The sequence below is a fragment of the Opisthocomus hoazin genome, chromosome 2 (assembly GCF_030867145.1).
Source record: "Opisthocomus hoazin isolate bOpiHoa1 chromosome 2, bOpiHoa1.hap1, whole genome shotgun sequence".
Classification (NCBI taxonomy): Eukaryota; Metazoa; Chordata; class Aves; order Opisthocomiformes; family Opisthocomidae; genus Opisthocomus; species Opisthocomus hoazin.
The window spans coordinates 33,020,357-33,048,032 of record NC_134415.1 but is presented as its reverse complement, the minus strand read 5'-3'; the positions used below and the strand labels follow the sequence as shown (position 1 = coordinate 33,048,032).

General features: G+C 40.1%; 1 protein-coding gene across 14 annotated transcripts in view; it reads left to right on the top strand.

Moving 5' to 3' along the window:
* The window catches only part of CDC42BPA (CDC42 binding protein kinase alpha), a 188,683-nt gene extending 161,604 nt beyond the window's left edge, over positions 1-27,079 (top strand). For 5 of the 14 annotated variants that reach the window (XM_075413114.1, XM_075413113.1, XM_075413120.1 and 2 more), the window contains 8 exons: positions 595-1,188; positions 3,126-3,223; positions 4,853-4,937; positions 6,641-6,764; positions 8,069-8,186; positions 19,656-19,773; positions 20,760-20,917; positions 22,189-27,079. In XM_075413114.1, the coding sequence (XP_075269229.1) occupies positions 595-1,188; positions 3,126-3,223; positions 4,853-4,937; positions 6,641-6,764; positions 8,069-8,186; positions 19,656-19,773; positions 20,760-20,917; positions 22,189-22,320 (1,427 nt within the window). In that variant the 3' untranslated portion in view covers positions 22,321-27,079. Of the gene's footprint in view, positions 1-594; positions 1,189-3,125; positions 3,224-4,852; positions 4,938-6,640; positions 6,765-8,068; positions 8,187-12,316; positions 14,217-14,245; positions 14,315-14,454; positions 14,641-19,655; positions 19,774-20,759; positions 20,918-22,188 lie in introns of those variants that run through there. The other 9 variants (XM_075413111.1, XM_075413110.1, XM_075413108.1 and 6 more) reach the window with 5 other exon arrangements.
* The last annotated feature ends 597 nt before the right edge of the window (positions 27,080-27,676 follow it).

Sequence of the window (27,676 nt, the reverse complement as noted above, 5' to 3'; positions counted from 1 at the left end):
TCTGGGCTGCCTGTTGCAAATTATCCTCACAATGAAACATTTTCTTTGTATATCCCGGAGGAACTTCCTTCATTTCAATTTGTGACTGCTGTCTCCTCTTCTCGTGCTGTGCGCCTCAGTAAGGAGCCTGGTTCGATCCTTGCTGTAACCTCCTCCTTGGTATTGGAAATGAAAACTTACGTTCAGTATTGTAAAGAGATGTAATGGCAGATGCCCAAGCTAACTCAACAAGCAGCATGTTTAATTGTATGTTTCAGTTCTTTGAGGGTTTTCCTTTATTCGGTAGTTTTGTGGCTGTAAACTGTTTTTGAAATGAATACTGAAATAAGACAGCAGTTGTTATAGTATCGGATCTGCTCTTCCCTTTTTCTGATGAGGAAAAGCCAAGTGTCTATCCAGCATTGCCACATCTGGTACTATTAAAATACAAGTTTTGATTCTGTACTTTTTAATATTGTAGGGAAGCAATAAAGGGTATGTTTTGTGTTTCCTTCATAGTTTTATAGATTGTTATAATCAATTCACATTTCAGCAATATTTATTTGGATTTGGGGTGTTTTATTCTGTTTTTCTTTTTTTTTTTTTTTCTTTTAGAGATTATCCGTGTTGGTGACAATAAGAAGGTTCATCAGATTGAGCTTATCCCAAATGAACAGCTCATTGCAGTAATCTCAGGACGAAACCGTCATGTGCGGCTTTTCCCTATGGCTGCCCTGGATGGAAGGGAGACTGAATTTTATAAGCTGGCAGAGACAAAAGGCTGTCAGTCAATAGTTTCCGGACATGTGCGCCATGGAGCTCTTACCTGCCTGTGTGTAGCTATGAAAAGGCAGGTCCTCTGTTATGAACTAAATCAGAGTAAGACACGTCACAAAAAGATCAAGGAGATCCAAGTCCAGGGGAATGTCCAGTGGATGTCAATCTTCAGTGACCGTCTTTGCGTGGGCTACCAGTCAGGTTTCTTAAAATATCCCCTTCACGGAGAAGGCAGCCCGTACAGTCTGCTCCATCCAGATGACCACACACTATCATTTATCTCACAGCAGCCAACCGATGCCATCTGTGCAGTCGAAATCTCAAATAAAGAATACCTGCTGTGTTTTAGCAGCGTGGGGGTTTACGTTGACTGCCAGGGCCGAAGATCTAGACAACAAGAATTGATGTGGCCCGCAACTCCATCTTCTTGCTGTAAGTTGCCCTGTGTGTCAGTGTGCTTGCTATTATACATTGAAGTGATCACTGCTTGTATTAATATCCACAGGAAGTGAAGTTCAAGGATAATCAGCTGGCAGGTAAATGAATGCTCTCAGCTTCTGTCAGCCTTTTTTGTCTAGTCAGAGGGTTTAATCCTGATCTCATGTATGCTAGTTTTGACAGCTCTGTCACTGACCTATAGTGCCGTAACACAAAGAGGGATCAAGGGTCAGGATTTCTAACTCTGATGTCATTTCTAAACACGTGGCCTGATCTCTAAAACAGCCAAAAGCCTCGGGTCTTACAGAGGCTAGTGGGATCTTTCTGCATTCGCTACCACTGATACTGGACCATTGTTATTTAAAGTCTTAAAATTTGATTGTACTTTGGCTCTGCACTGTGATTTCAGCTTTCTCGGTGTTAAAGAGTCCTCAGGATCTGGTAGTTTGGCTTGCTTTTCTCTAATGGTGTTTATATTCTTACTTACTGGGGTTTTTTTCAGTTTCCTTACTCCTTCCTTCTCTCATCCTCAGCAGTTTTTGTTGACATTATTCTCATTCATCTCCTCTCTTTGCTTTTTTAAAAAATCAAGTTTTAAGTTTTCCCTCCCATCTCCTTCTTCCCTTCCAAAATACCAATGTATGGTAGGCAGTATAGAAAATATATTTCGTAACCTTAAGGGAAAAATACTGTAATTTTTCAAGATTTTGTTTCCAGCAGGAACTGTTAAACATTTGTTGCACATTTTTTTTCCAAAGCTGGGGCTGTATCTTTGTGACCGTTGGAGGGATAAAAAAACCCAAACTCCAATGCCCGTCTTCTTCTTTTAAATGTCTTTCTGAATGCAGATAAAGATTAGCCAAATTTGTTCTCAGAGTATCTGTGAATGAGCCCAGTCCTATGCTGATTTTTGAAGTAGTCTGCCTTCATACCTCACTGTGACAGCAGTGCAGTCACACTGTGGAGGAGAGGAATGTTTCACTTTGTTTGAGTGAAGCCCCTTGTGAATGTGGGAGAAGCAACTATTGCAGGCTGTATGTCACTTCTGGTTTGCAAGCAAGAGCGTGATTGTTATAGTGGACTCAGAGAATGAATGAAACAAAATAGAAGATTTTGTGATAGATTGAAAATAGGTATTTTCACGTATAGTTCATCTCTACTGGTCGTTGATATTTGTAAAAGTCTTTTGATTACCTTAAATGAAGCTACTTGATGTTATTCCAATTCAGAATGGAGGTATACTTTGTAGCAATAACTGTTACATTTAAACACAAATTGGATGCTCTTGTTAGTCTTGGCAGACCATGGCAGTCTTGGAAATACTAAATCCTCCTTTAGAAGTGGTCCCAGTGGAAGAAATTTCATCCTGGGGAAATATGCCAGATAAGTAGCACAAGAATTCTCTTTACAATCCAGAAAATAAGAAGAGAGAACTAAAGCTAGAAGGAAACAGGAAGATTTTTATGACTCTGTCATGGTGCTTAGTTCCAGCTGATGTTCATTTAGTGCATAGTCCAAAGAATGAGAGCTCAGTTCATTCAAATGACAGTTATTAAATAACAACAATATATTTTCCTACCACATCATATACAAAATATGAGCTCTTAAGAATAGGGTTTTTAGAAGAAAAAAAACTTTGAACCACATCAGTGTTTGGCAGAGTAGACTAATCCCTGGTAGTTCAAAATTTTGGTTCTGCAAAGTTAAAAGAAAAGTCATGGAGGTTTTAAGTTTTTTGGTGGTGCTGGTTTGCCTTCAGAATAACTTTCTTAGTCATTTATGAGTTAAAACATATTTTGCAAGGATTGTTGTTGGGTTGTGGGGTGTGTTTTGTTTTGTTTTTTTGATAAATATGGTTAAGCTATAAGAAGTTGTATATCATGAGCTCTGTCTACAAGCACATGACACTATACCTAATCATTCCCTGTCAGGTTACAATGCACCATACCTCTCTGTGTACAGTGAAAATGCAATTGATATCTTTGACGTGAACTCCATGGAGTGGATTCAGACTATTCCTCTCAAAAAGGTAACTTGCTGTTTCAGTATCAGTTAATGTCTGGACTCAGTATTGCTTTGCTACAGTCATACTGGGTTTTTTAAACACGTTAGAAGCCATCATTAAAACTGATTCTTTAAACATAATTGAACCAAGAGAAGAGCTACTGCAAAAAAACTAGTGTTTTTTGTTCGAAATACGAGATATGAAATGTGTTCTGCATGTGGTTTCACTATTTCAGATGAATGGTCAATCTGGAGCGTAGAAGTATTGTAGACTTGCTGATATGATTGTAGAGAGCAGTTCCTTGGTATTAATTGCAAATGGCTTCAATGAGACTGGTTGCATCTATGTTGTTGCCAGAAGATGGTGGATGTTAAGATAATTAAATAGGCCTTCAAAAATCTAGCTATTGATGCTTGAGAACATTCTAGACAGATAAGGTTAGAACATTTTGGTTCAACCAGTACAAATATTAAAACCAAGATGATGTCATGTTTGGATCACTTACCAGAAGGAAGAAGTTTTTGAAAACTGGCACTTCTTTGGTATTTAGAAGGTGTTTGCTCAGCTGTATTTGGAAAGAACAAAGAAAAGTCTTTTTTTTCCCCATAGTTTAGGCTGACTTCAACTTTGTATTAGTGTCAACATAATTCCCTTACTGGCATTCCAATGTCATAGAACTACAAGAAATTGCCCTTATGGTCTTGTGTTAGCCGTTCAGTTTCTCTGCATATCAATTTCAGATGCAGAGCAGGATATTACAGCAATGCTGTAAGTATGAATAATGCAAAGATCAAGATGCTCAGCTATTATCCCTCTTAAGGAGAGAAGAATCTGGCCTTTTAGAGGAAGTTTCCTCTACTCTTTCTGATATCCAAACTTTGAGTTAGTAAGCAATTGGAGCATTTTTTTGCCTGCACAGCAGAATGTGATTTAGTACTTTGATTAATACTTGGCTTAAGACTGCCTATTTAATCAATTAAGCTACTTTCAACAGACAAGAATTGCTACATCTAGGAGACTCAAAAATGGCAATTTATTATGAAGAATTTGTTTCTAACAATTTGCAGACTTGGAGAGTGGAATGCTTCTGTCATTTTGAAGTTGAAAATCACAAATACCAGTAGGTTTTAGCAATCGGTATTTGCTCTTATCAAGTTGCAAAGCGTAATTGTGACATGATACTAACACAAAACAAAAGCACAGCTAATTGGTTTGTGCATCTAATAGACAAAACTGAATCGTTATATGAAATAGACCTGTAACAGAACTATTTATTTAAATGCTGTGAGGAACGGTCTTAAGCCTGTGTCTTTAAGTGAAATTTTAGGCAACTCCCACTGTGCTTGTTCTCCAACCAGAAGTTTAAAATCTAGAATTTTTTTTAACTATGTTTTGTGGCTTTAATGACTCACAGTTGTTAATTCTTGAGAGTGTGCATGTGCTACTGGAGATAGGAGGCACTGCTCCCTCCAGCCTGCAGTTCTGCTGTAGAGCGGGCTTTGCTCTGGCCAGTTATGTTGTTCTGCTCTCTGGTTGGCTTCATAACAGTGCTCCTTTTATAGAGTTTATAATGTACCTTGGAGCTTTCAAAATAAGGTGCGCTATATCAATGTGAGTTACTACTATCACAAGGACTGATTTTCCTTGTTTCAGGTACGACCCTTGAATACAGAAGGATCACTAAACCTTTTAGGCCTGGAGACTGTTAGATTAATATATTTCAAAAACAAAATGGCAGGTAAGTAAAGAGAAGCCAATTTTCATTATGCAAATTTTTGTTTAGTGAGAGCATTTTTCTTTGGCTGGGATCTGTGCATTGTAGAAAGTGATCTTTGAAATGTATGTGTGCTTGGGAGAAAGCCAAAGCTCATAGATTCCACAGTGATTGCAATGAGTCTGCTAGGCAGCTACTGTGAACTTCTTTTTCTCCTTTTGAGTATTCAGTGAAGACTTGAATGAAGGCTGGAAATAGAGAATAGAATGACTAGACACTCGCTCCAAATGTGGGATCACCTGCCAGAACGCTATCTAAAAATACCCGCACAATTAAAAACTCTAATTGTGACCTTGGCAGTACTAGATTAAAATTGATATTATACTTAACCTAAGAAAACCTCTCCCAAGGATCGGAAAGTAATATAATATTATGTATTCATAACTTATTAGAGCCACATATGACTGTGTGCCAAAATTTTACCTTCAGAATTCTGGTTTTATTATGAGTCTTTCTGACCTTTTATTTTGTTTTTAGAGCCCATTTCGTAAGCATGCTCCTGAGTAATTTCCTTAACCTTTTGTTTAACCTCTTAGATGGAGAGGGGTTGTGCTTTGTTTTAACAACCAAAAAGCTATATTTTTTTAACAACTATTCTGAAAACAGTGGAAATAAACATTCTAGAAGCATATACTGCTATTGGCAGTGTTTCAGTGGTTTTTTAAATTGCTAGCAAATTAGTAGGAAAGGAATGACAGTGGTAGAGGAGCAATATGGTGGAAGTATGTAGAAAGAATTTTCAAGTCTAATAAAGACTGAACATTAAAAGTAGAGCAGAAGAGAAAAAAAATGGAGAGCATAGGATCAGAAGTGAGTAAGGATAGTGCTTTGCTCCTGTACACTTCTCACTGTCTTTCAGAAAAGTTTGCCAAACAATAAAGTGTCCTCCAGGTGTTTCTCTTTAAAAGTCTGCAAGTTTTTTTTTTCCTGAAGCTATTTACTTAGTAGATCCCACACTTTATGAAATCTCCAGTTGCTCTTAAGCAAAGAAGAGATTTCAGTTCCATACAAAAAAATGTTTTGGCAGTGAGCAGTAGATGTTGGGTATGTTCAAGCTTATTAAGTGTAACTTTAGACTTTATAAGACAAGACAGAGCAGTTGCAGCGTTCATTCAAAGTAACACTCCTGCTGTGTGATTATCACTGCTATACATTTCAGGTCTTTATTAAAGACTCCTTGGCCAGATGTACAAGCGTGGAAAAAATCTTCCCTTTTCCCACAGTTGCACCAAAATATATCAGTGTTCAAACATTTCAAAAGGAGCAGAGAATGAATGAAAAAGAATCTTGCACCGAGTTTCCAGATGATTCACAGAACAAGACTGTTCTAGTGATTTTCAGTGAGAACTGCCAAAGAGAGTGTGAGATAGAGGACTGAGATCCTTTCCTGCCCACCTAAATGTTTTGTCTGAAATAATTAATCAGTGGTATTTTGAGAACACAGTTGGGGCAGCTTGTGTGTGGAGAAGGTTTGAGTCTGTTGCTATATAACAGAGTAGATAGAGACCAAGAAAACCCATAAACCAAGGAGTACTTGTTCAGGTTGGATGGGAAATGGGTGGTGTTCAGCACTAGCAAGAGCAGAGGGAGAAAATGTCTTTGAGTTCAAATTCCATGAATACCTAATGAATTGTCCCACTGGATCACCATATTTATATTGATTTCAGAGGGCGATGAACTGGTAGTTCCCGAAACATCAGATAACAGCCGGAAGCAAATGGTTCGAAACATCAACAACAAGCGCCGCTATTCATTCAGAGTACCAGAGGAGGAGAGGATGCAGCAGAGGAGGTCGGTATTCAGCATGTACTTGTCTTCTGTACATGCCTGTAGGCCCTGAAGGACAGTGACTGATGCCAATGTAGTACTTCATTTGTTGCTTGCTGGAATGCCCATTCAGATGTTTCTGTCTCTTCACTACTGCGTTTAATCCTCACTGTTTAATTTGTGTTAATACCAGTTTGGATACAGATATGCACTGGATACAGAAGTATTCATTAGTTCAAATGAAATGTGTGAAACAGCTGTAATTTGGAATGCTTGTCTCCACATACTGTGGCTATATAGGTGCATAGGTGTGCACATATACTGTATATATAAAGATCTTTAATAAACAATTTGCAAAAGGTGATTACATTGCTAACTATGCGTATGGATTAATTACTTTCAGACTCTGGTTCTGCTTTTCTTTCTGAAGGCAATTCTACTCTCAGCAGTATTCCAAGGCATCTGCTTTTTGATTTATAGATTTAACTTCGTAAACATTTTATAAATCTCAGAACTCACCTCTTCTGAGGACATAGGACTTCAGGATGTGTTTCTAATAGAAGTCTTTAACAGGTCACAAATACTTTCCTAAATGGCAATAAAAGTAGGTCTGCACTACTCTTCAGTGTTCACAGAGGATGTTGCTGACCGTTTACTGTCACTCACTAAAGATGACCTGCTACTGTGCTAAGCTACACTCCAAGAACTGAGTATTTCAGTTTTCTAACTTCCAACGTCTTCCACCAATGGTTGGCTCCCAGCTTTCCTTTCTTTTTGGCTCTAAGAAAAGTAACAGCTGTGTACAGTGGAGATAAAATTCCAGTTCTTGTCCTTGCCTTTTCTGAGCTGATTGCCATTTGGTCTTTTAAAATGTTATTTATTCTGAGTTCTGAAATGCTTCCTTGCCATTTTGAAGAGCTTTTAATTCTGACCACAGACTGAGAAAGGTACTGCAGTATTATTTTAATTCTATTTTCATACTTCGCACTTTAGTTTCATCTCCGTTTTGTAGTACATCACAATTGAGTTCTGCTTTTACTCATCTTACAGAGCTTTTTAACAGTTCATAGTGGTTGCATATTCTGTGTATGTTAGGAAGTACTGGGCGTGGGCTGTTAGCTTGCAAACAGCATCCTTCTAGCCCCTTGCTCTCTCTTCAAGCTGGAAGCTTGTCCATGCCAGTGCTGATAGCAAGGGTTTACTACTGTTAACATGGTTAAATAGTTAATTTCCATTTAAATGTAGCTGATAGTCAAAGCTGTACATGTTTTATAAATGTCCATCCTTACCGTGAATGAAATATCTAAACAAAGTATTTTCTCTTCCAGAGAGATGCTACGTGATCCGGAAATGAGAAATAAATTAATTTCTAACCCAACTAATTTTAACCACATAGCACATATGGGTCCAGGAGATGGCATACAGATTCTCAAAGACCTTCCAATGGTAAGTACAAAAGTACATGTGAGAGTGACTGACTGCAACAGAGGCTGCGAAAAAGTGAAAGACAAGTGCGCTTTTAAATGTCCATATTCAGAGTGTTGATGTATTTCATGTCAGGAGCAGTGTAACTAGGGCAGCGGAGCTGAACATGCTCTGCTGTATGTGGTATAATTTAAACAAAGAGGGTGACACTTAAGCATCGAGGGGAGGAGGAGGAGTGGCTAATGCCTCCTAGGTTTTAAGGCAGGTTGGCCTCTCAGTGTTGTTGATAATTTTTATGACACATATGACGGGACAAAATTAATTGGATTTGGGCCTGTGTTCTTTGTGGGAATGGAGAAAGGAATTTCTTTCTCTGTGAACTGTGTTACTGTCAGTTCAGTTCCTTTCTTCTCTTCCCATCTTTAGCTCCAACTTAGCCTCTGTCTTTACAGCCTCTTTTGCTCAGACAGTGGAACTGTAGCCATTCAACAGTGTGTAGTGCCCAAATTTGTTTCCATGCCAAAGATGCTATTTTTCATTTTCTCTCCAAATTAACTAGTCTCAGTGAAACAGAACTTCTTACATAAAAATCTTTTAAATTGAAAAATCGAAAAAGAGAACATGTAATAGCACACATACGCTTTCATTTCCACAAAACTTTATATAGGAAATACTCTACTGAAATTTTTGATGAGCTAAAGACCAATTAATATTTTGTTCATAGGAGAATATCATACTGCTTGCCTCAAGCTACCTTGAGCATCTTGTGTGTGTGTTCTGTATTGTTATGTAACTTGTCCATGATGACACAGATGTGATTGAAAAGGTGCTAATGAGCACTGTAAGAAAGATCAGATGATATGATATCAAACAGATTATACGAATACCACCATAAGACATAGGCATTAGCATAGAAGTACTGTCTAAAATGATCATTGTTATTACTTGGATCTTGTGCAGAAGCAGCAAAGTAGATGCTGAAATTGGGATTTTCAGATGCTGAAAAGCCCAAAGGAAACAACAGTAAGACTGGAAAATAAAGTGCACCATGCAGTTGCACTAGTTTAGGAGCTTAGGAGCATAACCTCTGGTCTCCAGATACTCATTTTACCTCACTTTTGCAGCAAATGGTACTTTTATGTTACACTTTACTGTAAAGTCTGCACATTGTACCTGAGCCCTTCTGGCACTGTGTTTTCCTTGTATGAGAATACGCAAGGAGAGGGAAGGTTTTACTTTAAATCTTGTGCTAGAGACACTCTGAGAAACCTCTCGATAAGAAATATATTCAGTGCAATTGAACAACAAACAGCATTGTGTGTATGTTTATAAATGAATAAATAATGAAGGAGCTGGTTCTAGAAAACACATGACAAATCAAAGGGAAGTTGGCAGGTAGTGTTTATCTTACCTGGATGTGAGTGTAGATATGTCTAATGTTAAACAAAGAATGATAATTTGCTTCAGGCAAAATGTAGATCAGAACCTTTTTTTACTTTTCCATTTCTGGTGGGTTCTTTAAAATATTTCTGGCTCTTCTCAGAAAGAAATATTTCTGCTTCTCTCTCAAGCAGAGAATATAATCTGCTGCTTGTAGAGGTAGGGCGAAAGACATTCCATTTCACACTATCAGTAGTTGAAAGTTGATGGGAATCAAAAGCTGCAAGGACTCTTAAGCCCCAAATCTGGCAAGTGTAAAATGAGTAATGATTTTATCTATAGAAGGGGATTTTCTAGATTTACAGAGATTAATATTTCTTCAACTATGTAATCTCTAGATCGCTTTTAGCTTTGAATTCATTCTAATTATGCAAGCCTTATATTAGCTCAAAGGTCATATTTGAAGTTAGGACTGGTATTTTGTTTCTTACCAATCAATATGATGTTTTGATAGAAATTCAGGAGTCACTAGACATTAGAAAATGTGTACAATATAGAACTAATTTCTGAACTTGTCCCACTGCTGCAGCTTCTTTTTAAAATTAATATTAAAAACTCTTTTTTGCAAGTAGGTATCAATCTTAATGCCGGGAGATATCACTGCAAATAAAGCAAATTTGTCATGCACTTTTCCAGCAGCTCCTTGCAATGTCATATTGCATGTGTATTCCTAACTTAATGGATACAGAACTGCATCAGTTATGGGACTTGAAAGTGTGTGAATTTGGAAGTGTAACTTTAGACTAGGAAATAAATGTTCTATCAGGAGCTACTTTGGTCCAGGCAGCATTTTCTTGTCCAACAGCTTCCTGTGAGGTGTTTGGCTGGACTAAGTTTCCATTTAGTCGGTTCCAAACTACCTGCTTTGTTTCTCAGGCACAAAAATAGAAAGGGAGTTGTGCATGCATATGTTGTTATGCATTAAGTCCAATGTTTTATCTGAAAGATAAATTTAGAATTAAAAGAGAGGATTAAAATAGAGAGGATATTTCCTGGAGAATCCGTACACAAGGTAAAGAATAGTCATCCAGCCCTGTGTACCATTCATCTGTATGATGCTTTCTTTACAGAGACATGGGATTATTTCACTAGATTCATACCTTGTTCCAAAAATGTGAATAGTTCTGGGGTTTTTTGCGCTTCTTAGCATGTGTGATTATTTTGCAGCTGGAACACCTTCTTTGTATTTTAAATAGATTAGTATGTTGCAGAAGAAAAAGTATTTGCCTTTTAAGAACTATGGGAAAGATTGCAGCGTTTCATTGTGCAAATGCCAGTTTCTGTTTATGAAATTAGATGATAAAATACAGTTTTGCATTTAAAGAGGGCTGCCACTAGGGGGCACAAGTGGTGCAAGGCTAATAGTTTTCTCAAATTTTCTTCATCCAGCTGTTTTAGATGGTATAGCATCTTTTTTTATGAGATACTGGAATGCAGAAAGTGTCTGAAAGAATGGAGTGGACCTTTTTATTTGCATTTTCTTCTGACTTGTTTGAGAAATTTCAAATTTGTCTGGATCTACTGATACAAATTTGTTCATCCAGCAATGACCTTTCACTGAAGTCTGTATAGAGGTATGCAGGCAGAAGCGTCCTTAGTAATAAACAGGTTTTAATAGAGAATAGATATTTTAATCTGTGTTGGATGAGATTGTCACAAACTAAACAGCCAGCTCAGCCTAACTTTTATCTAGCATCCATGGATTAACTTTATAAAGCAAATGACAATTTTTATATATGTATGTATTCATAATTATTAATGAATATATACATATTCACTTTATACATGCAGTGTTAATCCAATCAAAACTTAACTCTGCAGTTCCACTAACCTGCCTCTGCTGCCTTTTTCAGGGGAAATGCCAAAAACTGAATGAAGTGCGGAGTTAGAACGGTAGCGATGGCCCTGTGTGGCTGCGGTATGTCAGTGGGTAGGAGAAGACATATGCTTGTGCTGCCTTAACCCATGGCGTAACTGCCTGGTGGATGCAGAGCCAACAGGAGCTCGCTTGCTCTCTGCCCTCTAATGTTCTTAATAATGTCTTTTAAAAGACCAGCTTTAGAGAGTTTAATTTGTATTGTAAATGTGCAACATGAAAATTGGATAAATGGAATGCTTTAAAGTCTTTCAGGCTATTTGATGTGTTGTGTCAGATGCCTACATATGTGCAACATACCTGTCTGCATGTGGTTGCCCTTGCTGATGCAGCCACACGAGGGGCAAAGATGCTTTCTCTGTCCGTTGTTTCCAAGGTCTCGGTATGCAATAGGCGTGTGAAATTAACAGTGAGATATATTTATGGCAAACTGCAGTCTGTTAACCTAGTCCCCCGTTATCCTCTCCATGAACGGACACCCTTGACTTTCAGTATAGCCCTATGTTTGGGGAGAAACGAACATGCCCAAGGCTTGGGTGAGATCAGATTTAAGAGAGAAAATATTAGAGATTATCAGGCAATTGTAAATTTGCGTCCTTCTGTTCTTCATGGTGAGCAGTTACTCAGGGGTCTGTCTTTGACAAGCAAGTTTGTGGCTACAACACAACAAAAACCAGAAGTTCTCGTTTGCTCTTAACAGAGCTGTAAGCAGTACATACTTGTGTTTTATTGATGTGGATACTAGATCTGGGTCATTGTCTTGTTCTGTACAATTTAGAATCGTTCCTATTAGTATATCCCCAAACTTATTTATTTACATGTTTTTCTTCCCTAGCAGCCTGTCACCAATTAACTGGCCGTACAGTCTGGCCTCCCTTCTGCCCTCTTGTCCCTTGAAGCCACTTTATCGTGGATGCTCCTTTGTAGTGAAGATCTGAAATCTGGAACTGCACTTACTGCAGCACAGACCACCTCTCTGTGTACATCAGATGTACAGGATTGATTTTGCTTTCATATTCTGCATGCCTAAGTATTTTACATACAGAAGCTAGTCTTGACTGCCATTATATTTGAACATTATGCTTCAGTTTGACCTCATTATACATCAGCCATCATACTTTCATTCTAGATGGTGTGTGAAGCTTTGCTTGTTTCAAATGAGAAACTTTTAGAGTAAATGAATACTTACCCATATTTGGTATTCTTTAAAGCAAGTGGGAACCCCATGCATGCATCTAATGGTGGAGTCCATGGACAAAGTTCCATGGAGGGTTGTTTTAAAAATGTTGCCATATCGTGGCTTTCTCACATTCATGAATGCTGGCTAAATATTGTCATGGTCTGCAGCTGGCCTACCCTCTGCTTTTTAGCTTGTGATTTTAGAGACTCCCTTTTCTCCCTTATTGGCATTTAGGAACGTAGCTGGCTTTGCTGCCAGTTCTCTGTTGTGAGCAGGTAACTCAGCGAAGTCTGCTCTCCTGGACCATTCATAGAATGGTGTCTTCTTGTACTGATATTTAGATGCTGCTAAACTTACTAATAACAATTTAATATATCTTATGTCTTATATGCCATAATGTGGTAATTGATGTTTTGGTTAACATGCAAAGCCTCATAATAACCGTGTGTTTAAAAAAAAAAAAAGGTTGGATTTTACCAGCTGAAATGAAGAGAACAGTAACAATAATGTTTGATAATATGTATTGGGATGTGACTTAATGTTCTTCCAGACTTTAATACGTTCCACATACAAAAAGTAGTGCCTTAGGTTTAGCGGAGGGGTAAGCTGTATTTTTACCATATTTTATTTTTTTAATTCCTAACATTTCTAATATTACTCAGATATGTTTGTTTTAAGGTGATGAAATCAGTTGAGCAAGAGGAAGAGAAAATTAGAAGTTAGAAATTAAAAAAGGTATTCTGATTTGCTGGTGGCCACTGGGCAAACCATCCCCTTGCAGGCTCACCTGCTGAACATGTACAGATGGCACAGGGAAGGAGACTGAGCCTTAAACGCTCTTCCATTAAATCTGGATGTAGATGACTTCACGTTACAAGAGCGCTTGGATTAGCACATTCTGTAGAGATGGAGTAGAAACTGTTTCTGTTTAATTTGCAGGATTATTTCTCCCCTCTCTTTCTTTATGTCACACTTTGGGAGCACATTGCTCAGTTGACCTATTAAAAACATTTGAATTTCCCAGTAATTTTGCACTGTATCTGCTAAGGGCCTAGTCTTCTGCAGCACAGAAACGGCAGTGCCGAGTCCCTTCATCACTCAAGCACTGTGAGGATGAAGTGAGTGTGCAGAGGACATAGGCCTTGTGTCATCTGTCTGCAGCAGAGTACGCTGTCCCAGTTGTCTGACACTGACCAGTTCGCCTTCCCACACGACCTGTGTCCCTATCCTGTCGAAACACCCTTCCCTCCCGTTAGAAATACTCTGTGTTTGTTGTACGGGTGATACTTAATTTTAATGGAATCGCTAAAATGCATGAATAACAGAAGGAAATCTCTTACGATCTTTAACTGTTGTGTATTCTCATCTTTTCTTCTCCCCACACCATCTCACCTGTGTTCACCTTCCTTTGTTTGTGTTATGTCTATTTTAGATTGTAAGCTCCTCAAGGCAGGGAACTGATGCTTCTCAACTGTCTGTAAAGCACCTTTTACAACTGTGGTGCTCTTTGAAATATCAAATAATAATAAATACTAGAATCGATTCCCAATGAGTTAAAAGTTTTATTTGTTTTTAATGTTTTAGCCACAGCAAGGGCAGCAGGCCCGTATGACACCATGTAAGGAAGGTGCTCAGAGGACTGGGGGTGACAATGTAAGAACCTGTGTGTTGACATGTGAGCAGGGTTGCTGTCTGGCTGTCCTTCAGTGTTTGACTGCTCTTGTGGACTGCTGTTGCCGATGTAACCTGTACAACCATCCTTCATTGCTTTCTCTCTCTGTTGTCTTTGATAGCAGCGTTCCCCTTATCAATTCCCTCATCATCACTCCCGTCTGATCTCCTCTCCGAGCAACTTTGAGCACATCTACCACATGACTGTTAATTCAGCTGAAAAATTCCTCTCTTACGATTCCATAAACCCTGCATTTTCCCCGCCTCCACGCTCTGTCCTCGGTACTCCAGACTTTATGACTCTGAGGGTATGAACGGCTGAGTCAGGTGTTCACTCTGCTAACACTGTGTGGTTTTCCTTTTGCCTGGCTATTAACATGGGAGAAAACCCCTTGTAAGTGGTTTCCTTCACCCCTTAACTTTCTTCTGTCCCAGCTGATTTATTTTCTGCTATCAGCTGTGGTCTTTCCACAGCTCTGACATGCCAAGAAACAGATACTTCAGAGAAGAGAAGATACTTCTTTAGAGAAAAGAAGTGTATAATAACTGGGCTGAACCTTTTGCTATGAGAACAGCATTTTTAATCAGCAGGAAGGATGTGGGAATTTTGAATGAGAAGTTCTCTGTTCCACAGTGTTCATCCTCCAGCAGTCACTGGCAGGATGCTGTGTATCTGGTTGCATTAGAAAATGGTTCTGAATCTGTCTGTGTTGGACCAGCCTTTCAAAATGTTTGTTTATGATGAAATCGTGTGGAATACAAGAATTTTTACACAGTAGTGTACACAGATTGAGAGAGGCAGACACAGGTTGTGCCTCAGACAGTTTCTAGGTTAAAGTAAATAAGTGATGTTAGAACATGTACAAGCAAGATCAAAAATTAAAGATGATGGCAACTTGCTGATGTAGATCCTCTTAATCCTGGTAGTTTTAAGCAGAGGCTGAGGTAGGGTACTGTTCTGTAGCTATCGTTCCAGCTGGAATGTAGACTTGGGGGGATGGAAGTGGTCTTTTCTGTTTTCTTATATTGTGCATGCTGGTCTGACTGTGCGGGGGTTTCTAGGTCCAACAGAAATACAAGCAGTACTAAAACAGGCACACAAGTACATGCTGTGCATTGTAATTGTATACCGTGCTGTGGCCTGCGGTTCTGCTTGGGACAGAGTCGCAGATAAATCAGGAATGGTCTGTGAGGTAGATGTATGTGATGGTGGTTGGTTGCTCAGCGTTTGTATGGGTGGGGGCCGTATTCATTGCCGTAATGGAAACTCTGCTGTTGGTTTCTGTGGCCTTTGGACACCCTTCAGACATGCATGACAAACCTTCACTGCCAGACTGCTCTGAGTGCCATTTGGTTGCTGTTCTAGATCCCTATCGCTGGGAAGGTTTTTGGATACATACCTGCATACAACACTAGAGAGAATTTATGAATGCAGGAGGAAAATAAATTTCTTCCGTATGGCTCCCAAACAAATTTGCACAGCTAAGCTTTGACGGGTCATGTGCATGGTCGTGTGTCACTGTTGTGAGGTCCTAATTGTCACAGCCTTTAATATGCAAAAATGCAGTTGCAGTGTTTTGGAAAACATGCCCTGTGATAACAGGTCTGCATCCATCCTGGCTTTTCTGGTAAGAGGAGAGATGCAAATACACAAGAGGAATGCTCTATTGAAATGCAAAAAAAAATATTGTTAAGACAAATTGAAAGTTGTTTCTCTGTTAGAGGGTCATTACAGGGTCACTGAAGCTGTATTTCAGTTCTGGTTTTAGCAGGTTTTTTTTAATCCAAGTGTACTATAAATTTTTCTGTGTTTAATAGGCAGTGAGGTATCACCAGACTGTGACCCACTCTCTGCCTTCCCTTTCTCATGTGAGTAGTCTCCCTGGGATCAGTAAGGAATAACCCCTGGTCTTTCAGACAATAACTCTTAAGTTTTTGCTTTAGGAGCATCCTTCATCCTGATGTTGCAGCCTACTAGCATAAACTGGAGGAAAAAAATGAAGCGGGCAACCTGGAGTGTCGAGATCTTGTACCTGTCAGCTCCTTAGAGCACGAGAGGTTTAGTCTTGTATGAAGAAAAGCGTTAATCTCCTTTGTGGCTTGAGGGTAGAGATGCTGTAAGCTGTATGGAAAGCAAGGCTGTGAGTTTTGGGTTTGTGTCTGTCCATCCTCCCTTTGCGTTTGGAGATTTCAGTGTAAGAAGGGTAGCACCCCCTCTGAGGGGACTGTGGTCCCTGGTACAGATGGCATACTGGAACCAAAACAGCACGGAATCCATAGAGGAGTTGAAAAATGGCCCATTAAAGTAGGCTTTTAGATTTTGTCATATTATTTCATGGAAGAATAAAAAGCTCATGTTTATAATGTAATGAACAGAAAACTCCTTCAAAACAAAAAACACAAAATGAAAGAAGCAGCATGATGGACAGAGAAACATAGGCAAACAATTTTCTATAGGTGTTCTAACTGTTCAGTTAGACCCTGTATGTATGTTCTTTCCCCGCTGCCTGAGAAGGCAGCGTGGGAGTGGTTACTGCGGGTGCGAGAGCTGAGGCTCAGCAACACTGCAGAGCCGCGAGTGTAGCAGCGATTGCACGTACATAACTCACAACTCCACAGCAGCTCCGTTCCCTGACGGGGAATGGGATGCACTGAACTCTAATTTGGGTCTTTCACCCTATTTCACAGTGATTAACTTTGCTCAGCAAGCAGCTTCTCTGCTGCTGATTTTTTTTGTTCTCTTCTCTCACCTTTATCCATTTGGTTCATCAGTGGGGATGAATTTTCCTGCTAGGATTTGAATTGTTGCTCTAAATGAGGGGTTTTTGTCTCTCTCGTTAAGTGAAGCAAGCTCAAGTTTCTTTTTTTTTTTTCTTTATTTTAACTTGCTGCATTTTGCTGCTTTATAACTACCACTAATAACCACTCTTTATTTTCCTTTGAATCCCCTTTCTGCATCATGTGCATATCACTTTGGGGGTTTTGGTCCAAAATGCCAGGGTCTCTGGCATGTGCTTATTTTATTTCTAGAACAAAGAACAATGAAAGATTTGCTTTGTGAAGAAACTTTCTGTGAGGAATTACATGGACTTTGCAAACCGAGATCATGAAAAATAATCATCATTAGAATATGCTATTAAAATAAATAAGTCTTTTTCACGCACCCGCCCGTTCCCTCCTTCCCCTCCTGCCCGTAATGTTGTCTGCTCAGTCACTGTTAAGGAGGTTAATCACCTTATCATTAAACATAATTGTTCTCTTTGCAAAACGAACCGTTGTAGGTTTATACAAGTAGAAAAGACCTTCCTTGCAACTCCAGTGTACTAACCTCAGTGCACACATTTGCATGGTGCTGCACTTGGCTTTCCTTTGTTTCCCAAAACACAGCAGTAAATTATTCCTTGGCCCATTAGTTCCTTTGCGTATATTCAGGGGAGCCTCCATTGTCTACGTACAGCCAGGATGCTCAAACTCTGATCTGTAACTCACATCATTTACTGCATGGTGAAGGACACTGGAGCAGAAATGTAGTATTTTGTCCTACAAAGTAAGCTGGTTGTTCACATTTAAAAGGAAAAAAAAAAAAAAAAGAAGGGGGGGAAGATAAGCAAGAGACAGCCGTATGATCCCACAATGATTTAAGAGACTTTTTAAAGCCTTTAGGTTTAAATCCTCATTGGGAATAGTGCAGCAATGGATGAGGGGAGAATTAAACAGGGCTTTTTCATTGGTAAGGTCTCCAATTCTCTTTTGTTGGTGTTTGAGAGAGATCTGGGAACAGGAGGAGATTTTTTAATTCTTTCTTGTTTGTTGTGTGTTAAAACTCAGCGATTTCTAGCCCACTGGGAGAATGAGAAGCAAAGGGTTGACTGTAAGAGCAAAGTGGTTTGTTACAGTAATGACTCCAATGATTATTGTAAGACTGGATTTGACAGCAGGTTGGTAACAATTATCTGATAAAGTCTAATCAGTTCATTACGAAGCCTCTATTTAACTTACCCATTTAAAAATACAGATAGAGAAATGGGTAGTATCTGAGAGTCTCTGAGAATACCCCTGGGAGGTGGAAACTTTGTTCTGGTCTGAAATTTCCGTAACATCCTAGCTTAAAAAGGTATTGCAATTGCAACTGTTGTTTTATGTGTGGCTACTTTATCTCAGAGCGAGGATGGGGTAATAATTAAATATAAATAGGAATAAATTAGCAGTTATTGCAGGGGGTGTTTTGTAAAGTGGAAATATAGTAATGCTCAGAGCTACCTGCAGTTCTTTTCACATTCTGCATCTGTAAGGGTTCCCTAAACCTAATTCTAGTGAATGCTAATGACTCAATAGTGAAAATTATGTAAGGAGCAGGGTGAAGTCTCATATTTAGCCAGAGATTAAATGATAGGCATGGGCATTAGAAAGTCTGTCTGGGCTAAGGAGCCAGCTCATATAGAGAGAGATGGGCTAAATAAGCTGAGCAGCCTTTTCCCCTAAGGTCAGCTGGATGTTAACAGAAGCAGAAATAAAATTTCCCAGAACTCACTTCAAAGTACTCTTTTCCCTTCTTTTATAGACAACTTATGTTTAAAGAAAGAACTACCATATCCAAGTAGAGAAATTGTGTTTTATCTCTTCCCTCAGTAAAGGACCACTTCAGTCCAGGAACTTACCAATTTAGAAAATCACACTGGAACTCTCAGGTTGCAAACCAGGAGTGAAAATCAAAATACATAGAAAAACGGTGGCAAGAGCTCTGCTCATCCTCTTTGAGCAGGCTGAAAACAGGAGGTTGATTCTCACTTTGGCTCAACTGATGTAGGTCTGTAGTAATGCTGTTGATACCGCTGGAGTTACATAAGTAACTGAAATACAGACTGATCCACTATGTGCTCATAACTCTGCAGGCATTAGGGATTAACGTGGTTATTGTTTAAAGTTACACATACAAATGATGGCATCAAAGAGAGAAATGTTAATAAGATCCTTGGAAGCCTGTATTCAGAAAGAAGGCATTATGCAATGTAACTTGAATATAGCAGCTTAATTAGGCTTGCAAACCATCCTTTCAAGGAAATCCTTGAATTATTAGACATACTCTTTCAGTTGTCTGCATATGTCCATGTAATTCAGCGCTTCACTCTTGCGTTGCGTGTGCTTCCAGTCTCTGCACTAAACTGCAGAATCTTGTTTTGCAAATTTTGTTGACTTGCTGCCCAGATAATTCAGCTCTGGTAAGGTTGGCGTTTTCGTGTGTTTTGGGGCCTTACTTCGTAACATCTGAGGTTGAGCCAGCAGTCAATAAGTAAACATGTCACTGTGTGTGTCTGCATTGCAGAATCTTCGGCCTCAGGAAAGTCGGACCGTATTCAGTGGCTCTGTCAGTATCCCATCGATCACGAAATCCCGCACAGAACCAGGACGATCGATGAGCGCGAGCAGCGGGTTAGCAGCACGTAAGCAAACCGAACTGTGTTGCTTTGGGTCTATGCGCAAGTATTTTAGGGAAAGGGCTACCTGCATTTGCTTCTATCCATACGGCCACTAGACAGGATTTTCAGAAGCAATGGCTGACTGTATTCCTGTTGAGGGCAAGCACAGTATTTTAATCTTGCTTTCAAAGGAGCACATGAATAAGCAGCTTCCACTGTGGAGAATCCCACATTTGTAATTTATAATTTTTTTTAAACTGGTGTTTGAATTAAAATTACATTCTCACCCTTGGGACTACTTTGCTGCTGCTTAACTGTTTTAAATCAGTGGCAGCTTGTTCACAAGCTCCATGGTTAACAACTTTGTTGCTGAACTGTGTGGAGCTCTTGGTGCCTCTCTTGCTGCCAGTGCAAAAAGAAAGCAATAGAAAACTGGCTGCTGATGTGGAAGAGTTGCTTTGCATTGAAAACACCTTTCCTAGTGCTGCCTTTGTGTGCCAGAGTTAGCACAGTGACCTGTGCTGAGACCAGGCAAGTGACTAAATAATGGAAATAGAGGCAAGCTGGTGTCCCAACTTCTCTGGTTTTTTCCCCTTCCTGTGGCACATGCCATGTTTGCTGCACGTTGCCAGCTGCTTGCAGAAAGCGTGTGTGTCTGCTGTAGTCTGTACCCACTGGTACGACCCACCTGCTCCCTGAGAAAGAGGCCACTGGAACTAGGCTGCCACCACAGCAGTTTCTACAACTGCTCTCTTTGCTGGGAACATAGTGACTGTGTCTGTGCTGGGTAGAGTGTGCTAACGCTGACGTGCCAAGGGAGGGACCAGAGAATCCCTAGGGAAAACTGCAGCTGAAAGCAGACAAGATAAAAGCCCACACAGCCTACAGGCTGTGAGCTGAGCATCCTGGGACATGCTGGAGGGAAGAAGAACTAACCAGAGAAACAGCTAACAAATTTCTAGTACCTTGAGTGGGCATCTGTAACAGTTTAATTTCTTCACGTGTTTTAGGATCATCTGCGCAAAACGGCAGTGCTTTGCGGAGGGAATTCTCAGGAGGTAGCTATGGAGCAAAGCGTCAGCCTATGGCATCGCCCTCAGATGGTTCCCTATCCTCTGGTGGCCCGGACCAAGGCAGTGATGCACCAACAAGGGACTATGAGCGAGAGGTGAGTGACAGGAGAAAGAGGAGGAAATTCAAGTGTGCTGATAAAGATGGAGAAGTTAAATTCTGTCATGGGTTTGGCTACAAGCTGGGGAGTCGTTGACAATGAAAGTTTGCGTTTCCTGTATTTCAAGCTATCCTGACAAAAGACTTTGGTCAAACTGTGTCAACTCTGATCCTGGTATTTAACATGCAGAAAACTGCACCCCTTACCTGGAGATATATGGGTAGTGAGGCTCCCAAAAATACTGGCCCAGTAGAGTAACAGCTTGATAGTGACCTATTACAGCTTGAAGCGGTGACATTCCTTCTGCCCTTTATTCTCATAGACTGTTAGCAGCCATTTCACAGGAGACATTTTGTACTCAGTCTCTGATGTTAACAAGGTAGTTTAAGAATTATCACATAGTCACAGAATCACACAGAATCACAGAATAGCAGGGGTTGGAAGGGACCTCTGTGGGTCATCTAGTCCAACCCTCAGTAATTTCATTTGGAGCAGAAACTGGGTATAATGATTTATATTCTGTGCAGAACACGACTATCATTATGATAGAACTGCAGTCCTGCCCAGTGCTAAACTCAGCCCCTCCAACCAAGAATGTTTTACATGGGAGGGGTCAAGCTGAAATTGGCCAGCAAAACTTCCCCAGCCCATTTTCTTACCAAGGATTTTGAGAAAATTAGAGCTCATACAGGCTTGTCATGGTACTAAAGACATCCTTGGAGCTGAAGCTGGAAGGCAACTGTCAACCCAAACTCAAGCTCATACACAGTTGCATTCTACTGTACTCTGGAAGATCCAGCTGCAGTAACTTGATTAGGATGCTTTGAATTAATATCCTGGGAATGACTTATAAGAGGTAGCTGTGATGAAGCCCGTACCATAAAGATTCCTCAGTTCAGTGCAAGAGCATCTCGGATCATAATTTGTGAAAAGGCAGGAGCCAGTGTAGCTTCGCAGGCAACCTGAAGTTGCACACTGTGCTGACCAAGAGGTCCTCGCCAGCATGCAGACTGCAAGAATCCCACAGGTGCTGTGTCCTTACGTCAGTGTCAGTTATGCCTGCTGAAAGCAGCATGATCTGACAGCTCACTCTTAAGTGTCCCTGGACCAGGAAATTCTGAGCAAAAAGAATTCCTCAGTATTTTTGGACACAAGGAAAATACGTGGAGGCCTTTGAATCCAGTCACCTGTTGCTCAGACACCCTCAGTCACTCTCAAACTTGCTATCCTGTTACTTACTGGTGGTGTTCTGTGTCTTTGGGCTGCAGGACTCTGACTCTCCGAGACACTCTACTGCATCAAACAGCTCCAACCTCAGCAGCCCTCCCAGCCCGGTTTCTCCTCACAAGACCAAGAGCCTCTCCCTGGAGAGCTCTGACCACGTGAGTTGGGACTCATGAACTGCTTCAGCATTCAGATTTGACATCACAGCAGCTTGCTGTCCCCATGGGTGTCCCCTTCACTTGTTCCAGTTCTCACCATCATCATCCTAACCCTCCCCATTCCCTGTCTGAAAGTGATCTGGGAGTGGGGTACGGAGGAAGGTAAAAGCTGGTCGTCTTCAGCACCGTTCGGCACTGCCTCACCCTCCCTTCCCCAGATTTGACAGCAGCAAACCAGCAAAGATAGGATGTTGGTAAATATCAGATGCTGTAGATTTGTATTAGTATTGGTTTCATTTTTTGTGGTTACAGCTGCTTCATTTTTAAAGACATATTTATCCCACCCCCCCTCCACTTCCCAAAAAGTAGCTTAAGTAGACCAGACCAGTGTCAACAAGAGAAAATGCAGAAGGATTTTGTTTTCGTACAGTAGCTCATTGTACTGTACACAAGTAGCACAGAGACCCCTTCCCCTGCATGGGGAATGATCAGTATGTCAGAGGCACATAAAAGCTTTCAGCCACCATGTTTGAATGTCAGTCTGATTGTCGCCAGCAAATCCTTATTGATTAAAATGATGCATATTTTACTACAGTACAGAGTTTAAATAAATACGCAGATGTTAGAGTAAAATACGTATGTATATATTCAAAGAAAAAAAGCATTGTGTATGCAGCAGAAGATGGATGCTTATTTAAGAGAGCCTTTAATTTAAGATTTGTGTTGTCCCTGTTTTCATGCTTGGTAATATACAGACTCGGAGGCCTGGCCTAAAACCTTTTCCAGGACAGATATTCCTTTTGCGTAGCACTCACTGCAGTGCCAGGAGAGGTCCCTGCAGTGCTTTCGCAACATTTGTTTACTTCTGGCGGTAGCATAACTGAAGCTATAATTCCTATTCTCATGTTAATCCCCACGCTTTGCAAAAATGACAACAGATGGAAAGCAGCCCCCTGCCCTGACAACCAAGGGCACCGGTCAGCCAGGTGGCTGCCCTGGTTTCTTGTGTGCTAGCTGTGCAGCTGAGGAACCTTACGGCATGCCACAGCAGAGGTCCTTAAGGCAGCAAGGGAGTTCAATGCAGCAGGATTCAGCAGGAAAACTGTTTCCCTGGGTCCGCCTTTGACCAGGTTTAACTCGGAAGGGAGCAGTCTTCCACATCTCCTTCACCATCCCAAACCAGAAAACTGTTACTGTTGTTACCAAATACTAGTTGCATCAATACTAGTTGCAAATACTAGTGCATATCAGCCAAATGAGTGCCCTTAGCCCGAAGCTAGCTGTGGCTGGCTATGCTGTCACTGTAGCAATGAAGAACCTTGAAGACCGACCTCACACTGTTCACACTGTGGTAGTCGAAGATGCCTAGTCACTCACAACTGCTGTGCTGGCAAGGTTGGTTTTCCTCTCCCTCCCTACCCGTGCTGTGGGTTTGTGCAATTTGCAGTTGTTTCTATTTGCTCACCTGCTGTTTGGTTCCAATAGCAGGTCAGGATGGAGGGCAGAAAGTAATGTGGTGGAAGACAGAGCCCACTGAAGTTGCAGAAATAAATAAAAAGCTGAAGCTGGTCACGCAGTCAACAGAATAAAGTGAGAGACTGATGTACAAATGGATGGTAAGAGGAAGATGTCTCCTCTCTTAAGTTAGCGAGGCAGATGTGTTTTGCATTTGGGAGTGTGTTCAAATGAGCCTCTCTTCTCAGTAGTGTTGTTGCTGGCTTTATATTATGACCATACTCGAACATGTAAGGGCTTTTTGTATTTAGAATACTGGGTTTTGTGGGTTTCAGAAACTTGTTATGGCTCTTATTAAACCATTCCATATTCTTGCAGTCAGCAGTATATAGTGTTTCACCTACATAGAGATGTTTGGAGTTTTCCAGTTTCTGTCTTCCCTAATAGAAGTGATAGGTAAGTTCAAACCATGTACAGTTATTTCCAGGTATGATCTAAATGTGAAATCAGGAATGAGACACAGATCATCTAATCCATTTGATCATGATGGGTCTCCTAGGTAAGATTTCTGTTTCACTTTGAATCAAGAGGTTTGTCCAAGTTTAAGCTCATTCAATGTTATTTTGGGACAGGAATTAAAGAAATTTCTTTAGAAACCATCATATCAAAAGCCTGTCTCTCTCCTGTTAGGGTTTTTCAGAGTAGCAAGCTGGTTGTGTTGTTTGTTTTCACTTCAAAGCTACTACTTTTGCAAGCCTGGCATTTAATATTAAAAGGTTTAGCCAACAACTAAGCTCTTGAAATTAATTCCTCCCAGAAAAGTTTTCAGTCTTTCTGAGGGACAGATAGGCAGGGCATTATTGGCATTATTAAAATTCCACATCAGCTTCTTTTTAAAGGCTACATATTGCTTCAACTATAGCCACTGCTTTTTCCCCACAATTCCCTCCTTTTGGTGAAGCACGTCCACACACTTTTCAAACCTTTTGCAGACTAGTTTTGTATTTACTGTTATGTTGTATTTAAACATTAATCTTATTTTGATGTTGAGAGAAGGCATTTAAACAGCAGTCATTTAAGATAGAGCAGCGTGCACGATAGTCCCATGAGAGGGGAGACAATGGAACCCAAAGAGCCACGACACAGCAACCAGTTAAACTGAGTAAATCCCTGTTTTACTCCGTTACAGTGCCTGCAATCTATTGCTATCAAAAACTGACATTTTCAGGCAGAGCATGGGTCAGCTGTGTTACAAAACTAAGCTCCAGAGGATGAGCGCTCCGCAGGCCTACGCTGTTTGTACACCACAATTTCTAAGCCTTGGCAGTCTCCTTTAGGATTACTGTATTTAATCATTAGTTTGGTACCGTGCATTTTTATATGCATCTGTTCAAGAGAGAAACAGCAACTGTTCTCTCAGTTGAAAAGCAAATGACCACCTCACTTATTTGAAAAGACAAAAATTTTCCTAGTACTTGAATAGTTCTGTATATTTGGGGACCATTTGATTATACACTCAACTGTAAACCACACTCATCTTTTTTTGTTGGTATGAACACTGAAAACATATGTAACTGTAGCTGAGCTTTTTAAATACTCATTGGGCTAGGAAAAGTAACTTGGTCATTTGAACTGTAAGACGCTTGACTGGTATCTCAAAGGCAGTTGTCTCTTAAGGTTTGTTGTTTGCTACTTTGTACTGTAGCATTGCTTCAGCTTCACAGTTAGAGGGCTGCATTTTGTTCAGGGAGCTTAAAATCTCCCACTGAATTTCTGACTGTAGCATATGTTCTCTGTACACAGTATGTATCTAGCCGATTTTTTCCTTTTGGCTGAGACTGAAGCTGTTTGCATTTTTGATGCTGCTTAAACATATGGCTTGTTGGGTTTTTGCATATTTTTTCTCTTTTGATAGCAACAAAGGATCTGAACAGATTCAGGCAGCTACTAAGGATTCCAGGTTATAGAAGGAAAAAGGTTTGGTAAATAGTTTTCCCCTGCACGTGTGCGCACACAGATACATGGCTTCCTTCCACATTTCATAGACACAAAAGCAAGGTTACAGTACTCTTCTCTGTAGCCTTTGACCTGTAGAAGCCAGCTGGTGGTTTCAAAAAAACATTCCTGAGGCTGTGGTGAAATAGTTGCTGCTTTTCCTCTCAGTTAGTTGTTGTGGCTTGTTACGAATGTGCATTTTGCCCATTTTAACAACTTTCAAAACTGAGTCAGGAGTGTTAGCGCTTTGATTTGATTCTGATAAAATTACAAGCCAGGTGTGTTATTCTCAGGTACACGGCAGAGGGGAGTTAAGGGTCCTGTCATACCAAACAAGTCCAAAAAGCATAGTGTATTTATAGAAATGTAGTTTAACCCCATCTAACTGGTTCACAGAGTACATCAGCCTTTCAAAACAAAACAGTTGGAGAATTAATACAGAAACAGATTCTGGCAGCATATTGTCTTGCATGGCCAGACCCTGAATGACAGGACAAACCTGCTCTAGGGTGGAAGAAGGTTCCCCCCCCCCATTTTATGCAGGCTGTTTAAATGAATACATTAAGGGTAAAATTTATTGCAGTGTAAGTACTCACACCTCCTGAGCCTTAGTCTGAGAATCAAAGTGGCACATAGTAGCTTCTGCTGTGTTTTCTCTGTTAATAGGAGTCAGTTTCATGGAGGAAATGGGACTACTTTCTGCACTAACACAAACTGTACCCTTCTACGTGCATTAGGTTTACACTGTATTTGATAAAACACCCCCAGAAACAGCTCTGCTGCAGGCTTTCCAGTCTAAATTCCAACTCTACTTTGTCTCTCATTCCAGCCGCAGCTCAGTACAACCTGTTTTCATTCTGCATTTAAGAAAGTCTCATCCACAGGGAAGAAATCCACAAACAAACCAGTGTTCGTATTTCAGAGCAATTATATCTGCCTTTTTATGTATGACAGTTTCATATCATTTATTTTTAAAATGTTTTTTAGGTTTTTCATTGTAATATTATTGTACAGTTTTGCATGGCATAGATGTAATCACTTTTTTGTTTTAGAGTATAAAAGCTGACAAGTGTGCGTGTGGGGGAAAGATTCTGCTTTTTGCCTCTTCTCACTATTTTGTTTAATGCCCTCAGTGTTGTAGGGGACATTGTAAGAGATTCTCTGCTACAGAACAATGATGTAGATTCTTTTGCACAGAAATATTTAAGGTGGAAAGTCAACAATGTAAAAATGACTTACCACCAATATTTTATGTTGGTAACACACTTAATATTAACCTACTTTGATGTACTGCAATAAAACAGGGAACTGTTAGAAATGCAGATGGTGTGTCTTTTTTTCCTGCCTCCCCACATTAAACTTTGAGGAGGAAATGGAAAGGGGAATAATGGTGTTCCTGAAAATAAAATCAGCATGTTGTAACACATCTGCACAAGCACACAATGAGAAGAAAATGAATATGAGAAAATCAATTTAGCTCTAATAGCTTTCAGAAGAAGTTACAAAAATCTTTTTGAAAATTAAATGTCAAGCCACCTTATACTTCAGTATATTCATCTTCCATCAGTCAGCTACAGTTTTCCTGACCTTTTCTTAGGTTGTCTGTTCTGTGTCAATAGTTGCAGTCATTCTTTCTGATGTTCCTCCTTCATTTAGTTACACATCAAATGTTTCAGCTGTCCTAGTTAGAGAGGCCAGAGTCTTACTTATTTCTGAGCTACCACCATCAAACTGACTTTTGTGCATCTCAAAATACCTGTGAAGTTTTGCACGTGCCCTGACCCTTTCACATCATCCACCAGTCCCTCACAAGCCAGCCTGGGTGCTTCTCCATACCAGAGACTGTTTGTTGGGGACATCTTCCTCTTCATTCATTACCCTACTGGTAGAAGTCCTGGATTTGATTACATGCCTTTGTCACACA